The following is a 24969-nucleotide window of genomic DNA, read 5'->3' on the forward strand; positions in this document are numbered from 1 at the left end:
TCAGTAAACCTTGAGCTCAACCCCGCGACTTCCATCCGTCGCACCCCAACACAGCACAACATCACCCTCAAGCATGAGCGGGCCAGACGCATATGAACAGCACCGACAGCTTCGCACGTGATGATGGAGACCGAGATCGCGATCAAGCCTGCAATGAATGCCGCCGACGGAAAGCGCGATGCGACAAGACGCTCCCAGAATGCGGGCCCTGCAAGAGAAACAGGAGACATTGTCTCTACGAACGGCACAGTAGAACCCCATTGACGCGCAAACATCTCACTCAAGTCGAAGAGCAACTTCGTCGATCACAAGCTCAACTCGCCCGCGCAGAACAACGCGTCCAATCAGCCGAAGCGCGTGTGCGACAGCTCGAGACCGCCCAGGGCGACGACGCGCCATCTCCCCACGAAGATGCTGCCAACACAAGAGGCGCACCCGACGAACCGCCCATTGAAGTCTCGCTTGAAGGGCCGCCTTCTGGACCAGCCGACTTTAGTTGGGATGAACAATCCCAGGAAAGCGGTCCCGCCGAGACAGACGCCGCGAGCACACATACACATACTTCTCCCGGGGAAGACGAGCGCGTCGTTGATGGCATGGCTTCGCTCACCGTAGATGAGAGCGATGCAGGTTATCTAGGCGTTGCGTCAGGTGCTGCCATGTTGCGACTGCTCCTTCCCGACGCTCAGCAGTCTCCGCGGAAAGCGCCACCCACGTCCAGCTTCAGCACAACTACACCGGACAATGGGCACTGGCTGTACACAGATCTGTGGGATAGCCTTGATCTAGGAGCCGTCGATCTCGATGCCGCTATCAACGGATACTTCGGCCTCTACCACATCTCGTATCCTATCGTGGAGGAACACACCTTCCGTGCTCAATACGCCCAGGTCATTCCTCGCCCCAACGGTCGTAGCTGGCATGCGCTCGCTTTTATGATCGCTGCGATAGGCCATTTCACAACGGCCACTGGCCCGGCCGACACAGACAGGAGATTATTCACGGCTGCCAAGTCCAACCTGTCGATTGAGAGCTTGGAAATTGGCAACATTACCCTTGTCCAAACACTCACGCTCATGTCCAACTACCTGCAGAAACGGAACAAGCCAAATAGTGGGTACAACTATCTTGGTCTTGCCCTTCATATGGCCATTGGTTTAGGACTACACAAGGAGTTCAATCATTGGGATATCACCCCGCTCAACATGGAGATCCGCCGGCGCGTATGGTGGTCCATGTTTGTCTTCAACATTGGTGCAGCTGTCACATTTGGTCGCCCTCTCGCCTGGCCCAACAAGAACGTTGAAGTTCATTTGCCCTTGAACATTCCCGACAGGGCTTTGACTAATCTGTCACGCACTGCTCCAAGCGAGGCGGACCACGTCACAACGTTCAGTGCTGTCATCATGCAGTCCAAATTCCACATTCTGACAAATGACATATACACGAAGGTCATCTCGATGCCCTTTCCAGCCGCTACGGAGTTGATTCGTCTCGATGATACCGTGATAGACAGATGGCAATCCTCAGTGCCCGATTGGTATCGCCGTGGAGCGAGTATGCCCGCTCAATTCGCGACTAGCCATGCTATTATGTGGTGGCGGCTGAGCAACTTCAGGATCATTATGTATCGACCGTATGTCATTCGCCGTGTACTACAAGCCAGATCGCAAGACATAGACAATACTGTGCCGGCATCAGTGCAAGAAGCGTATGTCAGATGTCTTCGTGAAGCCGAGATGAGCATTGATGCCATCAGTACATTTTGGGCGAGCTCTCCGCCCACGCGGATGTCTGCATGGTACGCATTGTACTTTTTGTTCCAGGCTTCGCTCATACCCTGCGTGTGCTTGCGTAACGAACCTACTTCACCTTCCTCGGGAAGCTGGCGCGCGCAAATCAGGCGGACAATGCACACTATGCAGCTATTGTCATCAATCAATCCGAGTGCTCAGGATTGCCTGAATGTGCTTCAACGTCTCTGTGGCCCGTTCCTGCAATCTGAGATTCCTGGGCAGGATGCACACGTGCTCGCGACTCCCGCTGGCGACCTATTGGAGCATGCTACCGAGGAGTCCCCACAGACACAGATCAACAACGTCTACAGCATGATGTGGCCGAACGCCAATGATGCTGAGGCTGATGTACTGATGCAGGGGGGACTCTGGTCTGACTTCCTTCCGGACGTCGATGATTCAGGACAGCCACGACCGAGGGGACCTAATGTCTACCCCGATTCACAATTTGCATGGGGTTGAAGCACGATTTTGTCTCTACCAAGACACCGCACCAAATCTATTGGTTACAACAAACTACCAATCAACATGCCCTAGCTACCTCGATATGCTGCTTGTCGAACTTTTCTTCCTTTTCCACAAGATCTGCATCAGGCGACGCTCGAGGGCCATCAAAGATCTCAGCAATCTCCTCTAAGCTCCGACCCTTCGTCTCTGGAAAGAAGAAGTATGTGACCCCGAGGAAGACCACCAGCAAACAGCAGAAGACTATATAGTACTTCCAGCCCAGGTTCTCCATGCCGACCGGATTGACCAACGCCTGGATGACCAACGAAACATAGATGGAAAGCAATTCGCAGCTGATACCCTTCGATCGGAGACTGTAGGTAAAAATCTCAGTCGGATAGCTCATCAAAAGTGGCGTGTATGCGATGTCGTAGTGGAAGTAGAAAACAAAGAGGCACACCACCACGACATATCCGGCCGCTTTGTTGTTGTCCTCGTTATTGACCGCCGAGCATGCTGTCCAGACAATGTACGAGATTAGCATGCCGATGCCGCTCCAGAGGAAAAGAGTTCGTCGTCCCAGTCGGTCAACCAAGAGAGCCGCACTTACGGCTGCGGCGAAGTTAAAGATCTGCAACAGACCATTGATGAGCGTCTGCATGAATGGATCCGTTATGCCGATTGAGTCTAACACCAGGGTGAGATAGTAGGAGACGACCCCGATTCCGTTCCACTGTGCAAATCCACCGACACACACGGCGAGGAAGAGTCGCTTCCGGTTGCCAGGGGTGGCAACAAGCGCACTCCATTGTACCAATTTGGCTGCACTCTCCTGTCGAATGGCGTAAACGATTTCGCTCATCTCTCGGGTAACTAGCGGGCTATGTTCGTCGCCACCAGAATGGTATCGAGCAAGGATTTGTCGCGCTTCATCTTGTCGCTCTTTGGCCACGAGCCATCTGATTACCGTATTAGTACTCATAAAGCTCTATGCAGGACTCAAATTTCATACCTGGGGGATTCGGGCAAAGTCCAAAAGAATGCAAGCTGCACTAGTGGATAACCAGCCTGCAAGATCGTCGGTATCCTCCAGCTCCAATTCCCTGAGTGGTTCTGAGTCCCAAACGTTGTCCACGCAGCCAAGATAGCACCGAGGTAGTACATAGTCCAGAAAGCACTTGTGTACTTGCCTCGGTGCGTAGGATAGGCCAGCTCGGCGATTAACATCGGGGAGGGTTGGACGACGAACATGCCCGCAGCACCCACGACAGCTCGTGATACAACGAATTGCGCCAGTGTTGTTGCTGTTGCTTGTATGATAGTCGCAATGATCACACCGATGAGACCGCTGAACAACACTATGCGCCGGCCATAGCGATCAGAGAGCACTCCGACGAACGGCAGCACGACTACGGAGCCGGCAGACTGTGCCGCGTTGACCAGACCAAGAAGCGCTCCGGTGGGGTGGCCAAAGTACTCTTGCCATTGGGGAAGCGACTGGAGTCCATTCATCAACGAGCCTATTGAGTGTCAGCGACGTTTATTTGTATCCATCGGCGTGGCGAAGCTATGCTTACCATCATATCCTGCCACAGCCGAGGACAGTAGAGGTACCAATAAGATCAGGTTCAAGCGTCGCAAGTGCGGAATTTGGAACCAGTACTTGTTGGTCTGAGGCAGCACCTCCGCTATGGCATGCCCAACGATATCTGCGTCTTTCATGGTTGCAACCTCAATAACGGTGGATACAACAGTCGGGAGAAGTCTTCTGATCAATCGGCAAGAAGGCTTGAAACACGCGTCGACATCTCGGGTATATATACGGTCTGGCATGACCCGGCTACGGGGTATGCCCACAGCCGGCACATGGCTTTGTTACCCCAGGTTCTGAGCGTCGGTTCCTGCTAGTGAAATGCGGGTTGCAGCGACGATCGGGATGGAATGGGGTGATGCGCGAGTCATGCCGGGTGGACGGTCGACTGTCACCCCAACGCTAACTGCGTCATATTAGCCTAGCCCAGGGAATCTCGTTACGGGGCACAGTCAACCATCGGGTGCCTGACACTCCAGACTCGTCTTTGCATCCCGCCGCGCCTGTATTTGCTTGATGGACGAAACTCTGTCCGCCTTTCGACTCATGGCGCTATTCAAGTCCCGCGTGGTCACGCGATATCCCGATGCCGAAGAGATGCGCAACTGTACTCCGCGCACCTGAACCTGTTTTGAGCGCATGGCTCTGTGGCAGTATGACAATGACAGAATTACTATTCGATATTGGCACATGGGGTTTCCACCATCGTCACGTGGGGATATGGCATGCAACATCTCGATTCCACTCACGTCCACTCTTATTGCACGCCCTCTATGATGACCTTGAAAACGCCCTCCTGCGCAGCCTTCACTAGCTCGAAAGCTTTCTCGGCATCCTCGAACTTGAACCTGTTCGTGATGAGTTTCTTCACATCCACCTTGCCTGAGGCCACCAAGTCTATCGCATTGGGGTAGCAGCCAACCGAGTAGCGGATTGAGCCCTTGATGGTCAAAGCACGGATACAAGCCGTCGTGATGGGGAAAACAACGTTCTAGCGTTTCTCATTAGCAACTGAATAGCGAGACACGGTTCAGGTGCAGACTCACTTCCCTGCCCATCCCCGCCTGGACATAGGTGCCGCCCTTCTTCGCCACGTTGATGCCGGCCTGTATACACGGTTCGGCACCTGTGCATTCCAGGACGATGTCTGCACCCTCGCCCAGATTGAATTGCTCTTTGATGGCCGCAGCGATACTCTCCGAATGCGCGACGGGGTCAGCTCCTTCCTTTGCTCTCGGAGGTAGAAACACGCCATCTGCCGCATATGCTTTGGCAAAATCCAGTCTTGCCTGGGAGATGTCGACAGCAATGACTTTCTTCGCGCCTGAAGCTTTTGCGACTGCCTGCGACAGTACTCCGATGGGCCCCGCGCCGAAGACGACCACCGTCTGGTTCGCGCGCAAATCCGCAACCTTACAGATCTGGACTGCGACGGAGACTGGCTCGACCATTGCTGCTTCTTCCATGTTCATGTGGTCGGGAATCTTGTAACAGTAATCACTGGCAACAGTGTAGTACTTTGCAAGTGTTCCATCCCAAGGTGGCGTGGCGGCAAAGATGGTATCGTTACAAAGGTTGTAGGAGCCAGATCGGCAGTAGTCGCATCGTCTGCAAGGCACACCAGGTTCAATGGCGACGCGATCTCCCACTTGGAGGTTCTTGACGGCTGAGCCAACCTCTACGACTGTCCCAGAACTCTCATGCCCAAGGATGATTGGGCTGTTCAGGACGAAGTCGCCGATGCGGCCGCGCTGCCAGTAGTGTACATCGCTGCCGCATATTCCTGTCTGCGCAACATGGACGCGGACTTCATGCTCGTCGCGTAGCTTTGGTACTTCGCGGTCCTCAAATGCGACATCCTTGATTGCACGAAGGACGAAGGCCGGGTTCTGGAGAACGGATCAGTTGCAGACCAGGAAAGCGCGCTGCAGTGATCTGACCTTCTCAACGGTGGTTACGGAAGACATGTTGTTTTCCAAATCGATTGCAGCGACTCATTGAGTTCGACAGCTTCATCTTGTATGCCCGTGACCAAAATACCTGGACACAGGTCGGGTGTGACGAAGCGCAAGTGCGGGGATCGTGGGGTCAAGGGCAACCGTCAACCTGCGCGGGGTGTATCCCCAATGCACTAAATGACACCACCCCTACCCACATGATGTAGGTATGTTTTCCGAGCAGGTACACCCACTCCGATAAGAATCATCCGATAAACTCAAATCGCCATGGCGCGCCCATCCGGTTGCAATCCTCTTCTCTCATCGCATCCTTCCCACTTTCCACCTTGACTTCCATCGCCCACGATGCCTCTCGCGCAACCCTCCAACCCAGACGAACATGTCACATCCCAATTCTCACTCAAAGGTAAAACCGCAGCCGTAACAGGCGGCGTCCGCGGAATCGGGCTAGCAGCCTCCAAAGCCCTCGCAGAAGCCGGCGCAAACGTCGCTATCTTATACTCCAGCACCAAAGACGCCGACGCCATCGCCGCGTCCATCGCCTCCGCAACAGGCGTACGAGTACAAGCCTACAAAGCCTCCGTCGAGAACAAAGAAGAAATAACCCGCGTAATCAACACCATCGCAAAAGACTTCGGCAGCCTAGACATCGTCGTCGCAAACGCCGGAATCGCAACACACCACCCAGCCGAAGACTACACCGAAGACCAATGGCGCCGCATCATGGCCGTAAACCTCGACGGCGCATTCTACACCGCGCAAGCCGCAGGCGTGATCTTCAAGCAGCAAGGCCACGGCAACCTCATCTTCACTGCTAGCGTATCTGCCATCCTCGTCAACGTCCCGCAGAAACAGGCGGCGTACAACGCGTCGAAAGCGGGTGTTGTGCAGCTAGCGCGCTGCTTGAGTGTCGAGTGGGTGGATTTTGCGCGTGTTAATTGTATTTCTCCGGGGTTTATTGCGACGGATATGCTGGATGTGCATCCTAAGGAGTGGAGGGAGAAGTGGATGGGTATGGTTCCTGCGGGGAGGCTGTGTGAGACGGGTGAGTTGAAGGGGGCGTATGTGTTTTTGGCGAGTGGGGCGAGTAGTTATATGAGTAAGTTTTCTTTCTAACCTATTTGGATACCAGGTTGCTGACATGCTCGGATAGCTGGGGCGAATCTAGTCATTGATGGGGGGTATACGCTGCCGTAGCCTCGTCGTGAAGGCAAGTATCAAGAAAGTCAATCAAGTTTTGAGTCTGTTTTTACGAGATGTATTATCAAAGATAGCCTCATTATACGTCACCGGCTTCATCCTCGTCATCGCTCTCCCATACTTTATTCCAAATCTTTTCGATATCTTTCCCCTCGATAATCTTCCTCGTGTGAGCATCGACCCAAGACATACGCTCATCAACCGGGAGCCTACGATGATCAGGCCAACTGATCTCTTCGCAAGCGGCGTAAATATAAATACCAAGCTCGAACTCTTTCCTTGAATGAAAGGCTTGCTGTCCTGTGTGAGTCTCATCCTCGTGTGAGGCAATACGCGCAATACCATACGCATGTCTCGCAAGGTAGTCTTCTCTCTGGGCAAACCAGTCTGCCGCATCAAACCCAAACTGTTCTTGCGTAAAGTCAGCATAATAATGCTCGCGGTTGGCGGTAGTGATTGCGAAGACCGAATGCAAGACATCGTCATTGTGGTCTGGATCAGAACTGACATGGATTTTGGTGTGTCGAGATGGATAAATGATGACCCATTCTGCCGTCGCCCCTATGGGTTGAAGCGCCTCTTGGATCCATGACAGGAAACAAAATGCACTCCTGTCGCATTGGTCGAGCTTCATAAGGGCTGTTTGCAGATCGTCAGGTACGCTTGGTGGGAATGCCGCACGGCCTTTCGCGGTGGTCGGGTCTCCGTTTGGATCTGTTGCGATGTTGACATAGTAGTGGGTGACATCGCCTTTCTGAGCGGTAAAGAAGTTCTTCACGCAATCGTGTTCAACGTTCTCTAGAACAGTCATCCAAATCTGCCTGAAGGGCTCTATGATCGCTTTGATCTGGTCATGGTCTTTCAGAGTGGTTGGTTTGGTGTTAGCAGTTGTGCTCGCGGGTGTCAGCCCTACAGCTTTGAGTACTTTGTTCAAACCCTTTAGGCCCGACTTCATTGGTAATGATTTGCTGCGAGGGCGTTGAGGCATTTTTTCTAGTTGCGGTTCTGATGAGTGTTGACTGCTTCTCTCGGAAGGGCAAAGATCGCTTGGAAATATGACATGGCCATCACGGGTGAATTGGCACACTGGTGATGAAGCTGTGTGAGTAGAAGCTACATTGTGCATACACAAAGCTTCAGACGCGTTGTTCTAAGATGGATAGAGTTTGTTCAACATTCAACCCATTGCTGGTAAAAACAACGCAGTGGGAGAGCGGCCTGTTTGTGAACGGCGATATGTGTAGGTAGGTGGTTGGTAGACTGGTCGTGACATATCACTAGATCCAACATAGTTGAAATGTTGCACAGGGTAAATGCGGTGTAACCTGCGTCAAGGAACGATAAATTGTCGGCATGATACATTGGACGAAGTCGACTGGCATTACGGGGTGGGGAAGGTCCGGCCCGTGCGGACTTAGCGCGGGGTTAGCGTGCACCCTGAATCTCCTGCTCCTTGTCAGACGCCCTTCCTTCTTCATCCTCAACACCACACCTCACATTGCTGCCAAGAGCAAACGACGAAAGCCGCGACATCAGCAGCATACAAGCATCCACTTCGCGAACGCAACATCCTCTCCTGCCTGCACAGCCACGATCGCGTCTGCACGGCTTGATTGGCAAACGATGCACGAGACCCACTCGTGATGCACGTTGCGGTCAGGCCACAGCTGTAAAGCCACTCACACACAGCCACGGGGCGCAAATTGGGGCGCCGACATGGCTGTACGCAAGCTCCCCTGCCTTGGCGGTTATCTACGCAGCTGCTCATGATCAGTGTGTAACCCGATGAATTACGTGGTTCGCCCAATTTGGCAATCTCGTGTAAACAGTCACCGCCTCCAAGCCGGCACTCGGCACGGCATCATAGGGAATTCAAGGGCAGACGGTAAGACTCAAGAGTGGCCATGGCTTTCTACCGCTCCCATGGAGTTGCACAAGTGGTGGATCTGGACTACGCAATGCTTGTTGGCTTGGCAGATGGGTCACTGTGACTTCGACCGTCACCGTGGGGCTGCCGGTACTCGGCCGACGATCTTGCATAAAGCCCTCAGCTTTCTCCTCACACTGTGGAGTTCTCATCAACCTCACTCTTCGTCTCACACACTTGAACACTTTCTAGCCTCATTTGACTCCTTGCATCAACTCAGCTACCACCCAAACACCATCCACAATGACTTTCTACCACACTGCTGAGGACATTCGCATCGAGGACAACCATGTGTTGAAGGCTCGTCTCCAGACCGCCGAAGGCGAGTGGAATGACGCCGAGATCGACCTCAACACCTGCATCGGCAACGACAACGGTAGGAATGACATTCATCCTCGACACGATATTGGTATCGATACTGATCTAACCAGGCAACTTCCACTGGGATGGCGAGGGCTTTGCCAACTCTGCCGAGAACATCGAGTTCGCACTTGAAGGAGACGGCGACGTCCCCGTCCTCCGTGCCACACTCTTCGACGCCGATGGCAACCCCGAGACTCGCGACATCAACTTGGGCGAGCGCATCGTAAACAACGACGGCAACTTTCACTACGGTATGCAGCAATCATCAGGCCGGTGAAGCTCATCGTTAACCAGTTCATCAGAGTAAGGGATCTGCCTGGTAAGCCTTGTATAGGTCCCCGGTATTGGCAACCTGATGAGACACTTCAAAGGAGGACATGGGCTATGAGTGCACCGGAAAACTCCCCAATGATATGAAATGACATACCAACTTCAACTTTACCCATTCTTTCAGCTACTTCGTGATGACTGTGCTTCCAACGATCAATTACTGTGGTACTTCCCATCCCCCTTTCGGTTCTATTTACTCACAGGGTAGGCGATGTACGTATCTGGCCATTCACTGGTACTTTCTTTCAACTCCCCCAAGTACCTCCACACATCCCGTGACCTTAAGTCACGTTGTTGCCTAGTAGCTTCGACTCCACTATCAAGGCTGAACAAAGTTCCGAAAGTGGGTTCTAGTTCCTGGATCACTAGACAACAAGTCGACCGCACAAAAGATCTGCTGCTCAGCAACTAGTCGTACTCGCATCGCCAGTTCAAAGCCCACTATAACCGAATCCACGTCTCTCGCATCATGGAAACTCCACAATAGGTTCGTCGACATCGTTCGCAGCGACGTCAGTCCTATCTTAGACCTCATCCCCTCATACAACACCCTCGAGTTTGACTACAACGCGACCGAAAACACCGTCGCACTGCACATGGGCGAATACGGCGACAGCGAAATCCTAGCACATTCCAACGGCTCCGTATCCAAGCGCGTAGTTCGCGACTCTAAGATCCGCAAAGCAGGTACCGTCTTGGAAGTCAACAGGCCAATGAGTGGTCAGTTCAAAGCCATCGCGCCGTTTGGCTGGAGCGAGACTATGCAGCAGGGTATTGTCACGCCGATGAGCGCGCCGGCACATGCGCTTGTGCTGATGTATATGCATATCTGGGTTCTTAAGACAAACAAGGAGGATGTTGAGTTACCTATACCGAGGTATCAAAGTTTGTATGATGCGCTAGTTTTGATTCGGAACGCGCTGGATACGGAGTTAGTATTGCCGGTTGGGCAGCGCAAGGTTCCCGCGGAGGTGTTAGCTGCCTATCAGAACCAAGCTGTCGATAGGTCTCAGTCACTTGAGAAAGAAGAGCTTCAGAAAGAATAACACCTGGTTTGATGTCATGGAGCTGATGTACTTCGGGACTTCGTTATACGACCCTTGCTACCCAATGCGCAAAAAGAAACTAACGAGTTGGTATCAATTTATCCTCAGCAGATGCTGCGCCGCGTACTCTAATAGTACTTGCGCCCCTCCAAATCCCAGGCATACACATGCGTACAAAAGAAACAGATCATGGAAAGGAAAGATAAACAAAAGAAGCATCTAGAGAGACGCCGTCTTCTTCTCACTGATCGACTTGACCTCAGTCTCAGTGATCGCCTCGTAAGGAACAGTGCGGACTACGTCATCCATAGCCGGTGTGTCCTTCCAGCGGAGGTCAGGCGAGTCCAAGAGCGCCATCCTGTTCTCAGCCTTCATGCGGTCTGCAGTAATTCTTTGCGGGTAGTTGCGCATGAACATGTTGGTGAAGTGGCTGCCGTAGTGGATGCCCTCAGTAGGTTCCTGACCCGCCTGGAAGCCTGGAAGCGGCTTCATGACGGCGGAGAAGTTGGGCTCGTGGAAGTAGGCGAAGGCGAAGCGCTCGCGGGTGTTGAGGCCGACCTTGTGGGGTGTTGAGGGGAGGAAGGAGTTGGTGATGTATTGCATCATGTCGCCCTGGAATGGTGGTCAGTAAGGTTCTGGGTAGGAATGTGTCGGTTGGGGTGACTCACGGGGAAGACGGTGAAGACGTCGGGGGTGGGTGGGACATAGACCCAACCATCAGTGTCCTCGTGCTTGCCGGCTGCGGTCGTCTTCCAGTTGGCATACTCCTCGCCCTCAATCGGGGGGCGGATGAACAGGCCACCCACGGCATCCTGGGCAGCAATGACAAGCAGACCGTAGTCAGTGTGCGAGCCAATACCGCGGCCAGCCTTGCCCTTGCCGTTGGTCTTATCGGTCTGGGGGAAGCGCAGAACACGCATGTGGTGCCAGCCATCTTGCGTGTACCTGGTCAGGGCATTGCCGTCCTCCAATCCAAGACCCCAGGCGATGAGTGACAGCATCTTCTCGCCGCTCTCGCCAAGATAGTCCATGTAAGCTTGCATGATAGTCTTCATCTGGGTGAATGGCCATGGGTTGGGGCCGTGGCACGGCCACTTCTGCTGAACACGGGAATCAGTCTGTGCGAGCTCTTTGGTGACGGTGAAGATCTCGCTGTAGTCGGCGATGTTGTCTGTGATCTCCTCTCCGGAAGCGATGTAGCCAGCGAAAGACTGGTCATCCAAGCAAGCTGCCTTTTGCTTGTAGTCGAGGCCGAAGAACTTCTTGCTGCACAGGAACGCTGCATCAGCGAGCTTGCGGTTGATGGGGTCCATGGAGATCTGGAGGATACCGTCTCGCTTCCAGGCGTCAATCATGCTCTTGCCAAGCGCTTTGTCCGCTGCACTGCCGCTGAGAGTCTCAGGAAGCTCGAATGTCTGGAGATTGCCGACTACGGCCTTGTGACCCGGTGGCATAGCGCCCATGGGGTGGCTGTATTGGGCAGCCTTGTAGTCGGCCATGGTTGCCAGCGTCCTGACCGAGCTCGCCTGCGAGTTCGATGTCCGGCAAAGGGCGCGGAACTTAGCCGGCCTGCTCATGATGGTGCGAGTAGACATCCTCGTGATGTTGTGATGTGTAGTGTGACAGGAATGGAAATTTGTAATGACGAGACAGGGTTAAGAGGGGAGATTGTATGAATGGAATGAGCTCGTTGTGACTGATGCTTCGAAAACACATCTTCCCCCCAGGCTTATATACACATGTCGACTGGCATTGCTCTAGCCCCGGAGACCAGCGGCAGCTGTGAGTGAGTTTACTATTCTGCATGAGCGGACGCTTGAGTTGGTCTTCGCAAAGTAACTCCGGACGGTGAAACTGCATTGTAGAATGTGTGCTCGGCTTAGAGACCACCGGAGGGTCTGGACTACGTTGCGGATGATTGTCCCGGCTCCCTAGAGTCGCGTACGTCGTTCCCCGGGGTCGGATCACGACCTGTTCTTCACCATCCTCTGCTTATCATTCGTTGCAAGGCTACCAGAAGGCCTTTGCGTACCTTGTTTCGCATGTGTGATCGGGCCTTGTTCGAGAGACGTTGCTCCCAGATGAGGCAAATGCATTGACCAGGTAAGCTGGGAAGGGGTTAGATGCGCCGTTTGAGATGCGGCTGTTGTACGACGAGCGATATGTCGCGACCAATATGAGGCTGGGATGCTTACATTTGGCCGACGTCACCCAGGAAGGACCGGGCTCGTGGGACTTGGTAGCACCATGTTTAGCGAACCTTATCTTGGCGTGCGCCACGCATTCACGTGGCATTCAACGGCCGCGCCCAACGTTTGTTCATGGTCGATCCCAGCCTGAGGTAGCACACATCGCAAACGTTGTTTTCGCAGCTTTCGCATTCGTATTGTCCAGGCAGCGTTTTGCCGTAAACCTTGTGCCTGACATCTTCGAGGCTTTCCAAGATTGAAATGTCCCGACTCGATTCGGAAATAGCGCACGGCCTCGTGTGCACCCTGTGCGGGCCTGACAAGCTTCACTGACAGCCCGGCGAGTCCCTACAAATTCCCCTCTCATTTTGCAGGAAATCGATGGTCTGGGGTCGAGAAATTCGATCGTCAATGCGGACGTTATCGCAATTGGTTCGCGTTTACCTAGAGATCGTCGCGGACGTTTCGTATCTACCTAGATAGGTACCTTAAGAAGGTATCAGTGTCATAGATGCTTTGTTTCCAACTGAGAAAAGGCTACCTGCAACAGAACGAGATGATGCAACACAGCCCCAAGAGCAAACTCAGGATGAATTGGTCGGGCCGCGTTCGCAGCGTAGCAACTCGGCCTCATGCTCGGATGCTGACAGAACGTCGAAACGCTGGATACTAATCCAATGCCTGCAGCGCCACACGGCCTTGGAAGTGTCTAGATGGTAGAAGCCGGCTTACATAGTATTTCCGGTTGCAACGGCGGTTGTGGTTTCCACCACTCTTCGACGCATGCAACGGCTCGGAACTGCTGACTTCCCTACCTACCGCTTCCGGTCTGCTGAAGGTATGCGCAACTCGGCGACACTCGAAACTGATATCGTGGGCCATAGATCGAGGCCCTCGGCGCCAGCTGGAGTCTTGCCGTTGCTCTCTACCGTGAGCAAGGTATACGGGAAGCCTTCCGTCCCTCCGCAATCGCAATTCTTAATATAGGTTGGTGCAGATCACCCTGGTCGATCAAAACCCACGTGGTGTCTTCGCGGGGGTCACGAAAGAGTGTGCTCCGGCGTTTGAGCATTCGCGCACGAAGGAAGTGCTGGTGCAGTAGCGACGTCAAAGAGAAAAGAGAGTAAGGCAAGAGGGCCACAAGGTGAAGAGAATAAGCTGTGGTGCAGGGAAACGTATTTATGGGTCTTTATGAAACATGCCGACCTACCACTCGGATACGAATGTCCACCAGCATTGCCAACAAGATGCAAGATAGGGACTGCGAACAATGTATTGCAACAGCTAATAAGAACAAAGAATATCTACAAGAATGTATGGGTTGCCAAAGGGCTGACTACTCGGACTGCACTCACGCTGAGTGTGTGCTTAGTTCTTGCCAGTCTTGGCCTTGAGCCAAGCGACGAACTGGGCGATGGTGAACTCCTCGGGGAGAACAGCGTCAGAGCCAGCGCTGCCAGTAGGCTTAGCTACGGGAGCGGCAGACGAGGTAGAAGAGGCGACAGGAGTCTCAACAGGAGCAGCGCTGGTAACCGCGGCTGAAGAGGATGCAGCCGGGGTCTTGATTGGGGCAGCAACCGAAGAAGCAGCAGCGGAGGAAGAGACGACGGCGCTTGAAGAAGCAGCAGGAGTCTCAGCGGCAGCAACGGATGAGCTAGCAACCGCCTTGGAAGAAGTAGCAGCAGGGGCGGCGGAAGAGACAACCTTAGACATGGTAGTGGGGACAGGCTTCTCGGGAGCCGCACCCGCAGCTCCACCACCGATCTTGGTGGTAAGCTCTCCGTCCTCAATGTATACACCGCTGAAGAACCAATCCTCAGCACCGTCCTTGTCGGACTGGCCAGGCAGCCTCAGAACACCAAGATGCCAGTCCTTACCGTCGGACGAGGTGCTCGCATCGAAGGGTCCGGCCGTCTGCTTCAACTCATCGCTGCCGGTCGAGTGCCAGAAGGCAACGGAGCCGGCATCGAAGTCGATTTCGTACGCAATGTTGTGCCACTCATCGGCAACGAGCTCGACATCCCACTTGGAGACACCTCCAACGTGCCATTGAAGGTTGGTGTTGGACGAGCCCGAGGCGCCGTACTTGAGCTCAATGAAATGAGACTCGAAGAAAGCGATCTGGTGTTCGTTGGTGGCCGTCGGGGCGTTCTCGGCGGCAGTCTTGACGGAGAAGTGGTAGTAGACCTTGCCCTTGTTGATGGCTGCCTTGGTCTCGGGGATGAGTTCGGTGCGCAGCATGGTCTGGCCGTTCCATTTCGCGGTCTCGTCAATGGTGATCTTGACACCCTGCTTGGAAGCAGTGTCGGCGGGGTTCTTGAAGGTGGTGTCAAGGTTGACGTAGTCGGTCACGGGGCCGGAGCCGTGGATGTAGTACTGGTAGGCGCCGACGGGGTTGGAGAAGGACCACTTGGCGATGTCGGCAGACGAGGCATAGTCGTTGAAGCGACCGTCCCAGATCATCTCTGAATGCGCATTTAGTATTTGTCCGACTACTGGAGGATATAGATAGCTTACCGGCAGACGCAGCGCTGAGCATCGCGCTCATGAGAGTAGTCTTGACAAACATCTTGAAGTTATTTGTTCGAAGGTAAAAAACAGAGACCGGCCTGTATGTTGATGAAAAGCGAATGTAAATGCTACGAAAGCAACGAATGAATGACAGTAGTGAGCGAATGGACAACACGAACGAACCAGCAGGAAGAGACGCAGCAGACCATATAAGAACGCTGCTTGACTCAACGCATACACCTGCAAATCATTACTCGGCATCTAGACGGCGTGAACGCATCGCATGTCAATATTTTGGAAACGCGCGCACCCATATTGAGTATCGTGCGAGCGGTACACGCAGGAATGAACAGTTCTGACAGGACGCCGAGGGCTTGACAGCCGTTTGGTGGTGGAAATTCCGCTATGAAACGTTCGCGTCGGCAACACCAAGCCCGAATCGGCCTTAGTCTGGCCCACACGATGCCTCAACGAGACTAGCGCGAGCGGCTTGATGATGAAGGATTCATGAAACGCTCCCTGCTCATAGAAGCTTGTTTCATGGTGATACGCGAGGCCGAGATGGAGATTGGGTGATGCCGAGGCGGAGATTAGTTCGTTGTTTGCTTGGAGCTGCATATTGCTGTCAAAATGCCCTCGAGTTGTAAATTAGTTCTGGATGGTATGAAGCTGCGACGAGGACTCAGAGTGTATCTTTTGCGGGGGACATGATCTTGACGCATGTGCCGCTCGATACAAGACAGTGTTGATTGCGACATGTTTTCCATCAATAACGTAACGAAAAAGAAAGACCAGGCGTATTCCTTATGAAATCGTGTCGCGGTCGTCGACCAGCATTTTCTTCTCGCATGTTGTGAGGCTCACGCTCGCCCGTGAGGACCGTCATCATTACGTACGCTCTCTAGGCTGTTTCTCCGTACTTCTAGTGCAACGTTGGCGTCTTCGACTTCGACAAAAGGCTCGTGTGCCTCGAGTTCAGCCGGTGGTTCATGTAATTCATGCACTGGCTTTGAGTCAAGCTCGTTTTGGGTCGCTTGAGCATCAACTTCGCTTCTCCATCGTCCACCGGTGTACCACTTGCGCTGGCTGTGCGCGTAGTCTTGATCTTCCATTTCCGGTATGACGACATCCGGCTCCTCGTTCGCAGCAGTTTTCCGACGTCGCCGTAGACACCAGAAAATCAACAAGCCCCCGACTAGAGCGGCAACAAGCGCCACCCCTACGCCAATTCCTATCTTTGTACCCGTACTGATACCACTGGAAGAGGAAGATGGTGCGGGTGTGGTTGTTGGCTCCAATGCATTGATGGTTGGTGTAGATGTACCGGCTGGTGCGGCTACACTGTACCTCGCAACCAAAGACTTGACGTAATCGCTCGGGAACGTATCAACATCCTCTATCTGCCAGGCCACAACGACAGGATCGGCAACGGCTAGACCCGTTGAAAGCGTTGTGATATCTGATATGACCGATGTTCCACGTACGCTTTGGCCTGACGAGTAGGTGGTTGTATAATCGTATACCGGTGAAACGTCTTCTCCATCATATGCAGGTGCGGTTGTCATTGCAGCGTACGCACGGAAGGGTGTCGAGAAACTAGACAGGCAGAGATCGGCGGATTCAGAGCCAAAGCTCATACCGCTACACGTTACGTATCAGCGGCAGACCAAGAAGAAGGCTTTGGTAGCAATTTACCTTCTACAACAACTCGCTTGCCAGAAAGTCCTATTCCCGTTTGAAGCACTGCTCTCGAACGCAGTTACCTCGGCAATGGTTTGCCCACTGGGACAGACACCGGGACTGTATGTGGGTGAGCCATAGAGTTGACAACCATTGTACGATGGGTCGGGGACGGCCAAGCGATCAGGACGTACAGACCAGACGACGTCATCGGTACCGTTGTCATCGCCGCAGTTTGATGTTGGAAGGAACACCCATCTATCGATACACGATGGGTCCGGCGTGTGTATTGTCGTTAAGTCTGGTACGTTCAGATTTTTGAGAGCTGTTGATGTTCCGTAAGAGGTTACATAGACTTCGCTGTGTGACCAGGCCAACTCTCGTTTGACGATTTCGGCGGCTCCTGGGGTTGGTGAGACCACACTTTGTGCGGTAGGGACCCTAACGATACAGGTCCCTACAGATACTGTACCGACAACAGTACTCCCTATAATCGGCATGTTCGCGTGTAGCCAATAGCCTCGTTTTAATGGCAGTAAGCTGAGAATGGTAAGTATGAGAGGGCTGAGGCAAGGAAGGGGCTGCCTCAAGACGAAGAAAAGGCCAGGAGACTGCGGGGAAGCCTGACTTTTGAGCATTTCCACCAGCAAGGCTGAAAGACGCCCCCATCTTATGCTGACATGATAAGCACTCAACCACCCATTGCAGATGCGCGACAGTATTTGGCCAGTAATGTGTGTATTGAAATTTCGTGATTGGCAATGGCTGCACAGCCTTGCATCATGGCACCACCCTCGTCAAATATAATCGGTGAGAAGCGACCTTCGTCTGTCCACGTTGGGATGAATGCGCGTGAAGGGAGTAAGCATAGAAGGCCGTTGCCTTGGTACGGTCCACAGTCCATGCCGATTTGCGGTATCATCGCAGCCGATTTGCGGTTATCTCTCGTTTCGTGTAGTGCGAGGCTGCCGTGCGGGTGTGCTGTCGTCGCCATCGCATCGCATTTGGTATTAGTTCATTCATCTGCATCGACGATAGATAATCTAGCTCTCGGAAATGTGTCGGGAATTCGTGCAGCCAGAAAGGATGGCTGGACGCTACGGATGCGACAGCTGGTGGTGGGGAAGCGACGGGGACAAGGGGTGGATGGACGACGAATCATCGCTTGAAGCCTGCCGTCACTCTGGCAGCTGCTTTCGATCAGGCAAAGATGAAAACCTACACATCCACGATGGAGGTGATGATGGAAAGACGAGATCTACCTAGGTACGAGTATGAGCCTGGAGCGATTCCCAGCTACTTAGCTATCGCGACGGATCGGCGCTATTTTCGGCCAGCGGCATGCGGCTGATCCACACGACCGGCCTAGGCACTCAGATCGAATTCCACTTTTCCAAGCGCACCCAGAATCCCATGACAGCGTTCCACATGGCTGAGACGAGGGCAACGTTTGTCACGACATCATCTTCAATAGCGGCTGCGCAAGAGGTGGATAGACGGCCACATGCAACGCCAAGAGTCGGCCTATCATGACGGCCTTGCCTGCACGCGAGAAGCGACCCCTCGAACCAACTCAGAATGGCACGTCATCCCTGCGTCGCATCGGCATGCTGGACTTGCTGGACCAAGATCCGCGACCTACATTCGTTATCGATACATCGCCAGGTAGCCCGAAGTCCGAAAATGGATGCCATTTGGAGTATTGGAATTCGGCCATGGCCGCCACCGACCCTGGAGGGCTACTGCAACTGCTAAGCCGAGATGGTGGTGCGTACTCTGCTAATGAAGAAGGCTATGCCCCATTTACAAAATTTCGAAGCTGGTCTTTGACACACGACACATCGGAGAAGCCGTTCCTTTATCATGGGTTCAACTGGATGAAGATCCATGTGGCTGGCCGCTGGAACGTCATAAGCGGTCTCTTGGCCACCACATGCACTGGCAGTGAGGGCTCTGGAATGACCACTCTTACTAGAAAAACTTCTAAATCGAAAGTACCAAACTTCGATTGGACGGATGAACTTCCCCCTCTGCGGTTGTCACGACATGCAGCCTGGGCGCGCAGCATTGACTGGGCCTCCACTCCTCTTGGCCCAATGTCTTCCTGGTCGTCGCAGCTTCGCAGTATCGCCAATCTTGTCATGCAAGATCCACGGCCAGCAGTCGTTTTCTACGGTCCGGATCTGATCATGATCTACAACGAAGCAGAGATAGAGCTGTTGGGTGGCTTCCACCCTTGCATGGGAGTCAGCGCTCGCGTCGCGCTTGCTTCAGTCTGGGACCAGTATTTTGAACCCATCATACAAACCAACCTCGCAGGAGAAACCGTGGAAAAGACGAACACCTCGATACACATGGTACGCAGCGGTTTCATGGAAGAGACCTACTTCTCCTTAAAGTTCATACCCATATTAGATGCTGAGGGCATCACAGTTGGGCATTATGAGCCCCTGGTAGAAACGGTATGTTGCAGCTTTTCCACTTTCACCGCATGTTTTGGTCCCCTGCTCCTCCAGTGGCGCATCTGACGCTACGACGGATGAGGATGATGTTCTTGGAAGCATGGGCTCTCGCATCAATGTGCTGTTGCAATTCTTGGGAGCCATATTTGAAGCTTCAAAGTCATTTGTGCAACCCGCTGACAGTCGTGGAGACTAGACAGGTCATTGCACAAAGACGCTCGCGCGTTCTTCTAGAGCTAAGCGAAGAGATACCCAGGGCGCGCAATACGGATACTTACTGGGTTCTCGCCACCGAAGTTCTATCCCGCAACGATAAAGATATTCCGTTCGCATTATTGTATTCGGCTGAAGCAGACGGGCATGGGTCTGAATCGAGTAGGACGCGCTTTTCCGATACGAACCAACAACACTGCAAGCTTCGTGGCTCATTCGGTCTTCCGAAAGGGTCGCCCGCAGGTCCCGATCATCTGGACTTTCAACAAGACCATGGCTTTACCCCATACTTTCGCCAAGCTCTTACTGCCCGGAAGCCGATCATAATTAGGTTCGATCAGGATCCTGTGGCGGCAGCGTTGGTCAAGGACGTTGAGTGGCAGGGCTTCGGTGATCCCTGCCGAGCGGCAGCCATCTGCCCTCTAAACCCGACTTCTTCAAAAGATAACATCCTTGGCTTCATGGTCATTGGGCTTAACCCCCGTCGGCCATTTGACGAAGATTATCTCCAGTTCATACTGGTCGCCAGCCGCCTGCTTTCTACCTGCTTAACATCGATTTTACTCCATGAAGAGGACATTGGGCGTCGAGAACGGACTATCGCAAACGCGGAAGCAATGAAATCGCAGCTAAAGGAACAGTTGACTCTGTCTCAGGCGGAGTCTGAGCGCAATTTCTCCAAGTTCAAACGCTTCGCAGAGCGTGCCGATATTGGCATCTTTCTCATAGGAATGGACGGGGTCTATTCGTATAGGAACGAAGCTTGGTTTGAGATGCTTGGTCCAGTGGATCCTGCAACCGATCTCGCTGACGCGTGGAGTAAGCTTATTGACGATGATTTCGTTGAAATGGGACAAGCAAAGTTTGAGGAACTTGTCGAGACCAAACAGCATCAGTAAGTGATAGGTACGTCATGACGTGCGACAAAGCTTACTATGACCAGATCATTTGAGTTGCGTCTCAAGAAGAGGTGGAATGCGCCTACCCAGCATATGGATGATACATTCCCCGAACAGGAGCCAATGTGGGTCATCACATCTATCTTCCCTGAGCTCGATGAGAATGGAGAAGTAGTAGAGATCATCGGTTGCTGTACCGACATCAGGTACGTCATTCTTTCATCTCGCTTTGCTTAACTAAAGGCTTTGAACAGTCAGCAGAAATGGGGAGAGAAACTTCAGGCTACCCAGGCGACGAGGGCCCGAGAATCTAAGCGCAGTCTGGAAAACTTCATCGACACGACATCACACGAGATGCGAAATCCTCTGTCCGCGATCGTCCAATGTGCAGATAGTATTATCTCGGCTCACAAGAACTTCAGCAAGTCGACAGATTATCAGAAGGTCTACCAGACTATATTGGAGCATACCGTTGACGCTGCCGAAACCATTGTCCAGTGCTCGAAGCACATGAAGACTATTGTGGACGACGTGCTTACCATGTCTAAGCTGGACTCAGGTTTATTTGTAATGACCCCAGTCGATGTCAAATTCGACTCAATCGCGAGAGACGCGGTGAAGATGTTCGACGGTGAAGCCAAGTCAGCTGGTGTGGATTTGCGATTCCAGCTCGAAGAGTCATGCAAAAAGATCGCAGTTGATCTCGTTTCGCTAGACCCTACAAGGGTCTTACAGATACTTATCGTAAGTACGTGAGACATATTGAGGTGCTTTGGCTGACAAGTAAGAACCTTATCACCAATGCGATCAAATTCACCCGATTAGAAGAGATACGCGAGATCAGGGTCAGTCTGGGCGTCTCCCTGAAGCAGCCGACCCACAGTTTCAGCGTGCCATTCTCCCGTAGTTCGGAAACATCAGAAGCAGCGACTCTGCAAGCAGATTGGGAGAAGGGCGAGATAGTAAGCTGTTGCTGAAGGCGATGTCTCAGGTCTTCCACTAACGCAAAAAGGTCTACATCATCTTCTCCGTGCAGGACACGGGTCGTGGCTTGAGTGACGAAGAACATCAGCTCCTTTTCGCACGCTTTTCGCAAGCGTCTCCGCGCACACATATCGACTATGGTGATTACGAATCTCGAAGGCGATTGAACGACTTGCTAACGTATTTTAGGTGGCTCTGGTCTGGGTCTCTTCATCTCACGAAAGCTTACTGAGATGCACGGCGGCGCCATCGGCTTCGCATCTAAAGCCGGCGTCGGAAGCACATTCTCCTTCTACGTGAAGAGTCGTAGAAGCACTATTCGCCCCAACTTTAACCGGTCGGAAAGCGATGCGGCCGTTAGCTTGAGCATACGTGCCCAAAAAACGCTGCTTTCAAGTCGATCGCGCAACGAATCGGACGAACCACCCCAAGCCTCCGCTCCTGCGAACGACATACCCAACAAAGACCTGCACGTCCTCATCGTCGAAGACAACCTCGTAAACCAGCGCGTCCTGGCCAAGCAGCTACGGAACACGGGTATGCAGGTCGCAGTCGCGAATCATGGTGGAGAAGCTCTTGACTATCTGCGCACAACTAAGTACTGCATCTCAGATGGCTCTGGAAAGTCACTCGCACTTATCCTAATGGACTGGGAGATGCCTGTCATGGATGGGTTGACATGCGTTAGGAATATCAGAGAGCTTCAGAAAGAAGGCGTTGTTAGAGCGCATGTGCCAGTCATCGCGGTGACGGCTAATGTGAGGAGCGAGCAGGTAGAAGTGGCGTTGAAGGCGGGAATGGACGATGTGATAAGCAAACCATTTAGGATTCCGGAGCTTTGTGCTTGTATACAGAAGACGTTGAGGAATACGGCTAAATCGTAGTCGTAGTGATTTGGAATAGAAATTACTACTCCCAAAAGTCGTTTGAAGCCAATGAATGAGCAGGCCAGCATGTCGCCAAAGGTCGCACCGCCACCGCGTAATCGCCGCAACTTCGAATTGATGGCATGCTTTTCATCTGGTTTTGCAAGGTGTGAAAATATCGGTGAGGCGATACTCGATGTTTCCAACGGAAAGGCTATCCGACGGAAACGGCAAACATCATGTCTTGCTAGCGCCCGCGATGCATTCGCATCACCTCTCCGCAAAGTACTTCGAGTCTGTGCATTCACATGCTCAGCGCATCAACAACAGTCTCGCCATCAATCGCGAATCCACGTGCGCCATCGCGAACATTCCAGCTCACGCAACCAAGCTTCGTTGAGCCGCACGCCCTACATGGATAGGGCGCGGCTGAACTAACCACCAATCCCTCTCTTTCTTCCAGGCACGACGAAACATGCAATTTTGCGCAAACAGCGACTATGACACACGAAATAGCCTTTAGAGGTAACTCGTGTGTCAAAGTCAAGAACGTGATGGTTGTCGCAGTGGGACCCTGCGGTATAAAAAGTCTGTTGAGGCTGAGCCGACGCCAGCCGACAACGCCTCTCACCACGTTCTCCTGAGAGCCTCGCGGGAGCTAAGCGGTTAACGGAGATCATGCCATGTGCATTAGCTATTCTTGGGTTGATTCTGATCAGAAGAGGTTTAGTCAGGGCACATACGGAGGGTAATGTGATGACGTCTTCCGGTGTGCGTCCTGTGGCTTCTAGACAATTGGTGGTAACCAGCGCGAGGCGATGCTACCTTGCTAGACCCACATGTGCGACCTTTGCGAAAAATCAGTCACGGTGCACGTGGAGTGTGTGTGTCCAAGATCTCACGATCGTTTGGCTGGTGGTGGGAAAGGGAGGAAATTTTCTTCGTGGTGCCATGGGGTATATAAGGGGTGGGGAGGTGGGTTGGGTGGAGGAGCATCAGCATCAAGTTATCATCAAGTTTACTACTACACTTCGATCTTCAACTTTAATACCACTCAAATATCCATACATCTTCGGTGTTCTCAAAGCAAACAATCAGCCACCAAAATGAACAACTTCGACTGCCACCCGCGCGTTCTATCGCTCTCCTCAGCCTCAACCCCATCTTCTTCCATCCCCACAACACCCTTCTCGCAGTCTCGCCGCCAATCTCACGAGTCAGCACACGACGCCCACCACTTCGTCAACCAGGAAGAGAAGACGCAGCACAAGCTCAACCTCAGCATTAAGAAGATGTGGGAAGGCGTTAAGAGGCACGCTGTTGAGCACCACAAGAGCGTCAACGCCGCGTACATGGCAAGCTACGGATGCGGTACTGCGACCGCAGTGAACACTACTGGCGGAAAGGCGTCGTAAATGGGGGGTATTAGAGGCAAGAAAGACGGGGTATGGACGAAGGCTGAGTAAGAGGAAGAGGAGGACACGAACGACGATATGACGACAAACAAAAGTGGATTTCGAGCGATAAAAGTGGAATTTCTGGTGCATTATACCCCGACGAACGACTTGTGGCGCCGAGAAGGAGCTGGCAGTGGCTCGGATACTGTTGTAATATCTGATAATATACGTGAAAGACTTTGTTCAGTGCTGCGTTGCTCTTGCCAATGCCTATGTGATAGCTGGAGCGATTGAGATTAAGTGTGCCCTCTACTGATCATATTTGAACGCCTGCGCACTCTCAAAATATGATAAAGGAAACAGTATATGAGATCTTCTCAGTACTCGTCGTCTGACTCTTCTTCGGCGTCCGTTTCTTCCTCTTCCACTTCACCACTCTCCCCTTCAGTTTCGTCTTCATCCTCATCCATTACAACGCCCAATCCTCTTCGCCCCGCCGCGTAGCGTGCCTTATCCTCATCCTTCAACTCCTTCGCAGTTCTACGCATTGTCGGAATGAGAATGTCGATGACAAAGTCTTGGAGCTTTCCTCCGAAAGAGTCGTATTGGGAGATGAGCTCGGGTACAAGCTCTTCCAGTCGTGCGCGTAGATGCGCGTCCTCGTTGGTGATGCGCCGTAATTCCGTTGAATAATACCGAGGATATGGTTTTTCGGTGAAATAAGGACTCTCTTCGTGCCAGAGGCGACCAAGGCGATCAACGTAGCAGCAGGTGTGTCTTATCTCCAAGTATGAGAAAATAAAGAGGCGTATGTAGCTATGTATTAGTCAAGGTCGCGTTTTAGTTAGTACTTTAGTATTAGAGTTTATTAATTAACTACTTGTTCTAATTTTATTAAATTTTAGTAATTATACTTATTTTAGTAGTAATTCTTCTATACGCTATACGCTGCTATAGCTATTATTCTTAGTATTTATTAAAGTAGCGCTACACTAAAGCTATCTATATAATATTCTTATTACTAAATAAGAACTTTATAAATACTATCTTATTTTTATTTATAATAATAGACTAACTAATCTTAACTATTAGCTTTTTTATTTCTTTTAT

At 52.5% G+C, this 24969-nt stretch overlaps 10 protein-coding genes across 10 annotated transcripts; 5 read left to right on the forward strand and 5 right to left on the reverse strand.

The window, feature by feature from the left end:
- Window positions 1-123: 123 nt before the first annotated feature.
- Window positions 124-2258, forward strand: J4E92_007921 (uncharacterized protein; the record flags this gene model as incomplete). Its single annotated transcript, XM_051499281.1, has 2 exons — window positions 124-249; window positions 294-2258. 2 exons carry the CDS (start codon window positions 124-126, stop codon window positions 2256-2258), a joined length of 2091 nt encoding a protein of 696 aa, XP_051350530.1.
- A 61-nt stretch (window positions 2259-2319) lies between these two features.
- Window positions 2320-3965, reverse strand: J4E92_007922 (uncharacterized protein; the record flags this gene model as incomplete). The annotated part of the gene is made up of 3 exons (XM_051499282.1): window positions 2320-3202; window positions 3370-3763; window positions 3821-3965. The coding sequence occupies 3 exons, from the start codon at window positions 3963-3965 to the stop codon at window positions 2320-2322; spliced, it is 1422 nt and encodes a 473-aa protein (XP_051350531.1).
- A 626-nt stretch (window positions 3966-4591) lies between these two features.
- Window positions 4592-5801, reverse strand: J4E92_007923 (uncharacterized protein; the record flags this gene model as incomplete). Its single annotated transcript, XM_051499283.1, has 3 exons — window positions 4592-4825; window positions 4881-5723; window positions 5775-5801. 3 exons carry the CDS (start codon window positions 5799-5801, stop codon window positions 4592-4594), a joined length of 1104 nt encoding a protein of 367 aa, XP_051350532.1.
- Window positions 5802-6137: 336 nt separating this feature from the next.
- On the forward strand, window positions 6138-6908 carry J4E92_007924 (uncharacterized protein; the record flags this gene model as incomplete). Its single annotated transcript, XM_051499284.1, has 1 exon — window positions 6138-6908. The coding sequence occupies one exon, from the start codon at window positions 6138-6140 to the stop codon at window positions 6906-6908; it is 771 nt and encodes a 256-aa protein (XP_051350533.1).
- Window positions 6909-7071: 163 nt separating this feature from the next.
- On the reverse strand, window positions 7072-7947 carry J4E92_007925 (uncharacterized protein; the record flags this gene model as incomplete). The annotated part of the gene is made up of 1 exon (XM_051499285.1): window positions 7072-7947. The coding sequence occupies one exon, from the start codon at window positions 7945-7947 to the stop codon at window positions 7072-7074; it is 876 nt and encodes a 291-aa protein (XP_051350534.1).
- Window positions 7948-9162: 1215 nt separating this feature from the next.
- On the forward strand, window positions 9163-9559 carry J4E92_007926 (uncharacterized protein; the record flags this gene model as incomplete). The annotated part of the gene is made up of 2 exons (XM_051499286.1): window positions 9163-9295; window positions 9351-9559. The coding sequence occupies 2 exons, from the start codon at window positions 9163-9165 to the stop codon at window positions 9557-9559; spliced, it is 342 nt and encodes a 113-aa protein (XP_051350535.1).
- Window positions 9560-9746: 187 nt separating this feature from the next.
- Window positions 9747-10658, forward strand: J4E92_007927 (uncharacterized protein; the record flags this gene model as incomplete). The annotated part of the gene is made up of 2 exons (XM_051499287.1): window positions 9747-9752; window positions 9948-10658. 2 exons carry the CDS (start codon window positions 9747-9749, stop codon window positions 10656-10658), a joined length of 717 nt encoding a protein of 238 aa, XP_051350536.1.
- Window positions 10659-10877: 219 nt separating this feature from the next.
- J4E92_007928 (uncharacterized protein) lies at window positions 10878-12253 on the reverse strand (the record flags this gene model as incomplete). The annotated part of the gene is made up of 2 exons (XM_051499288.1): window positions 10878-11270; window positions 11327-12253. The coding sequence occupies 2 exons, from the start codon at window positions 12251-12253 to the stop codon at window positions 10878-10880; spliced, it is 1320 nt and encodes a 439-aa protein (XP_051350537.1).
- A 1962-nt stretch (window positions 12254-14215) lies between these two features.
- Window positions 14216-15416, reverse strand: J4E92_007929 (uncharacterized protein; the record flags this gene model as incomplete). The annotated part of the gene is made up of 2 exons (XM_051499289.1): window positions 14216-15312; window positions 15365-15416. 2 exons carry the CDS (start codon window positions 15414-15416, stop codon window positions 14216-14218), a joined length of 1149 nt encoding a protein of 382 aa, XP_051350538.1.
- Window positions 15417-19134: 3718 nt separating this feature from the next.
- J4E92_007930 (uncharacterized protein) lies at window positions 19135-23877 on the forward strand (the record flags this gene model as incomplete). Its single annotated transcript, XM_051499290.1, has 8 exons — window positions 19135-19500; window positions 19692-20608; window positions 20657-20818; window positions 20867-21356; window positions 21401-21574; window positions 21625-21736; window positions 21786-22402; window positions 23659-23877. The coding sequence occupies 8 exons, from the start codon at window positions 19135-19137 to the stop codon at window positions 23875-23877; spliced, it is 3057 nt and encodes a 1018-aa protein (XP_051350539.1).
- Window positions 23878-24969: the final 1092 nt, after the last annotated feature.

This window comes from Alternaria infectoria (genome assembly GCF_024043175.1).
Source record: "Alternaria infectoria strain BMP 0036 chromosome Unknown scaffold_14, whole genome shotgun sequence".
Lineage (NCBI taxonomy): Eukaryota > Fungi > Ascomycota > Dothideomycetes > Pleosporales > Pleosporaceae > Alternaria > Alternaria infectoria.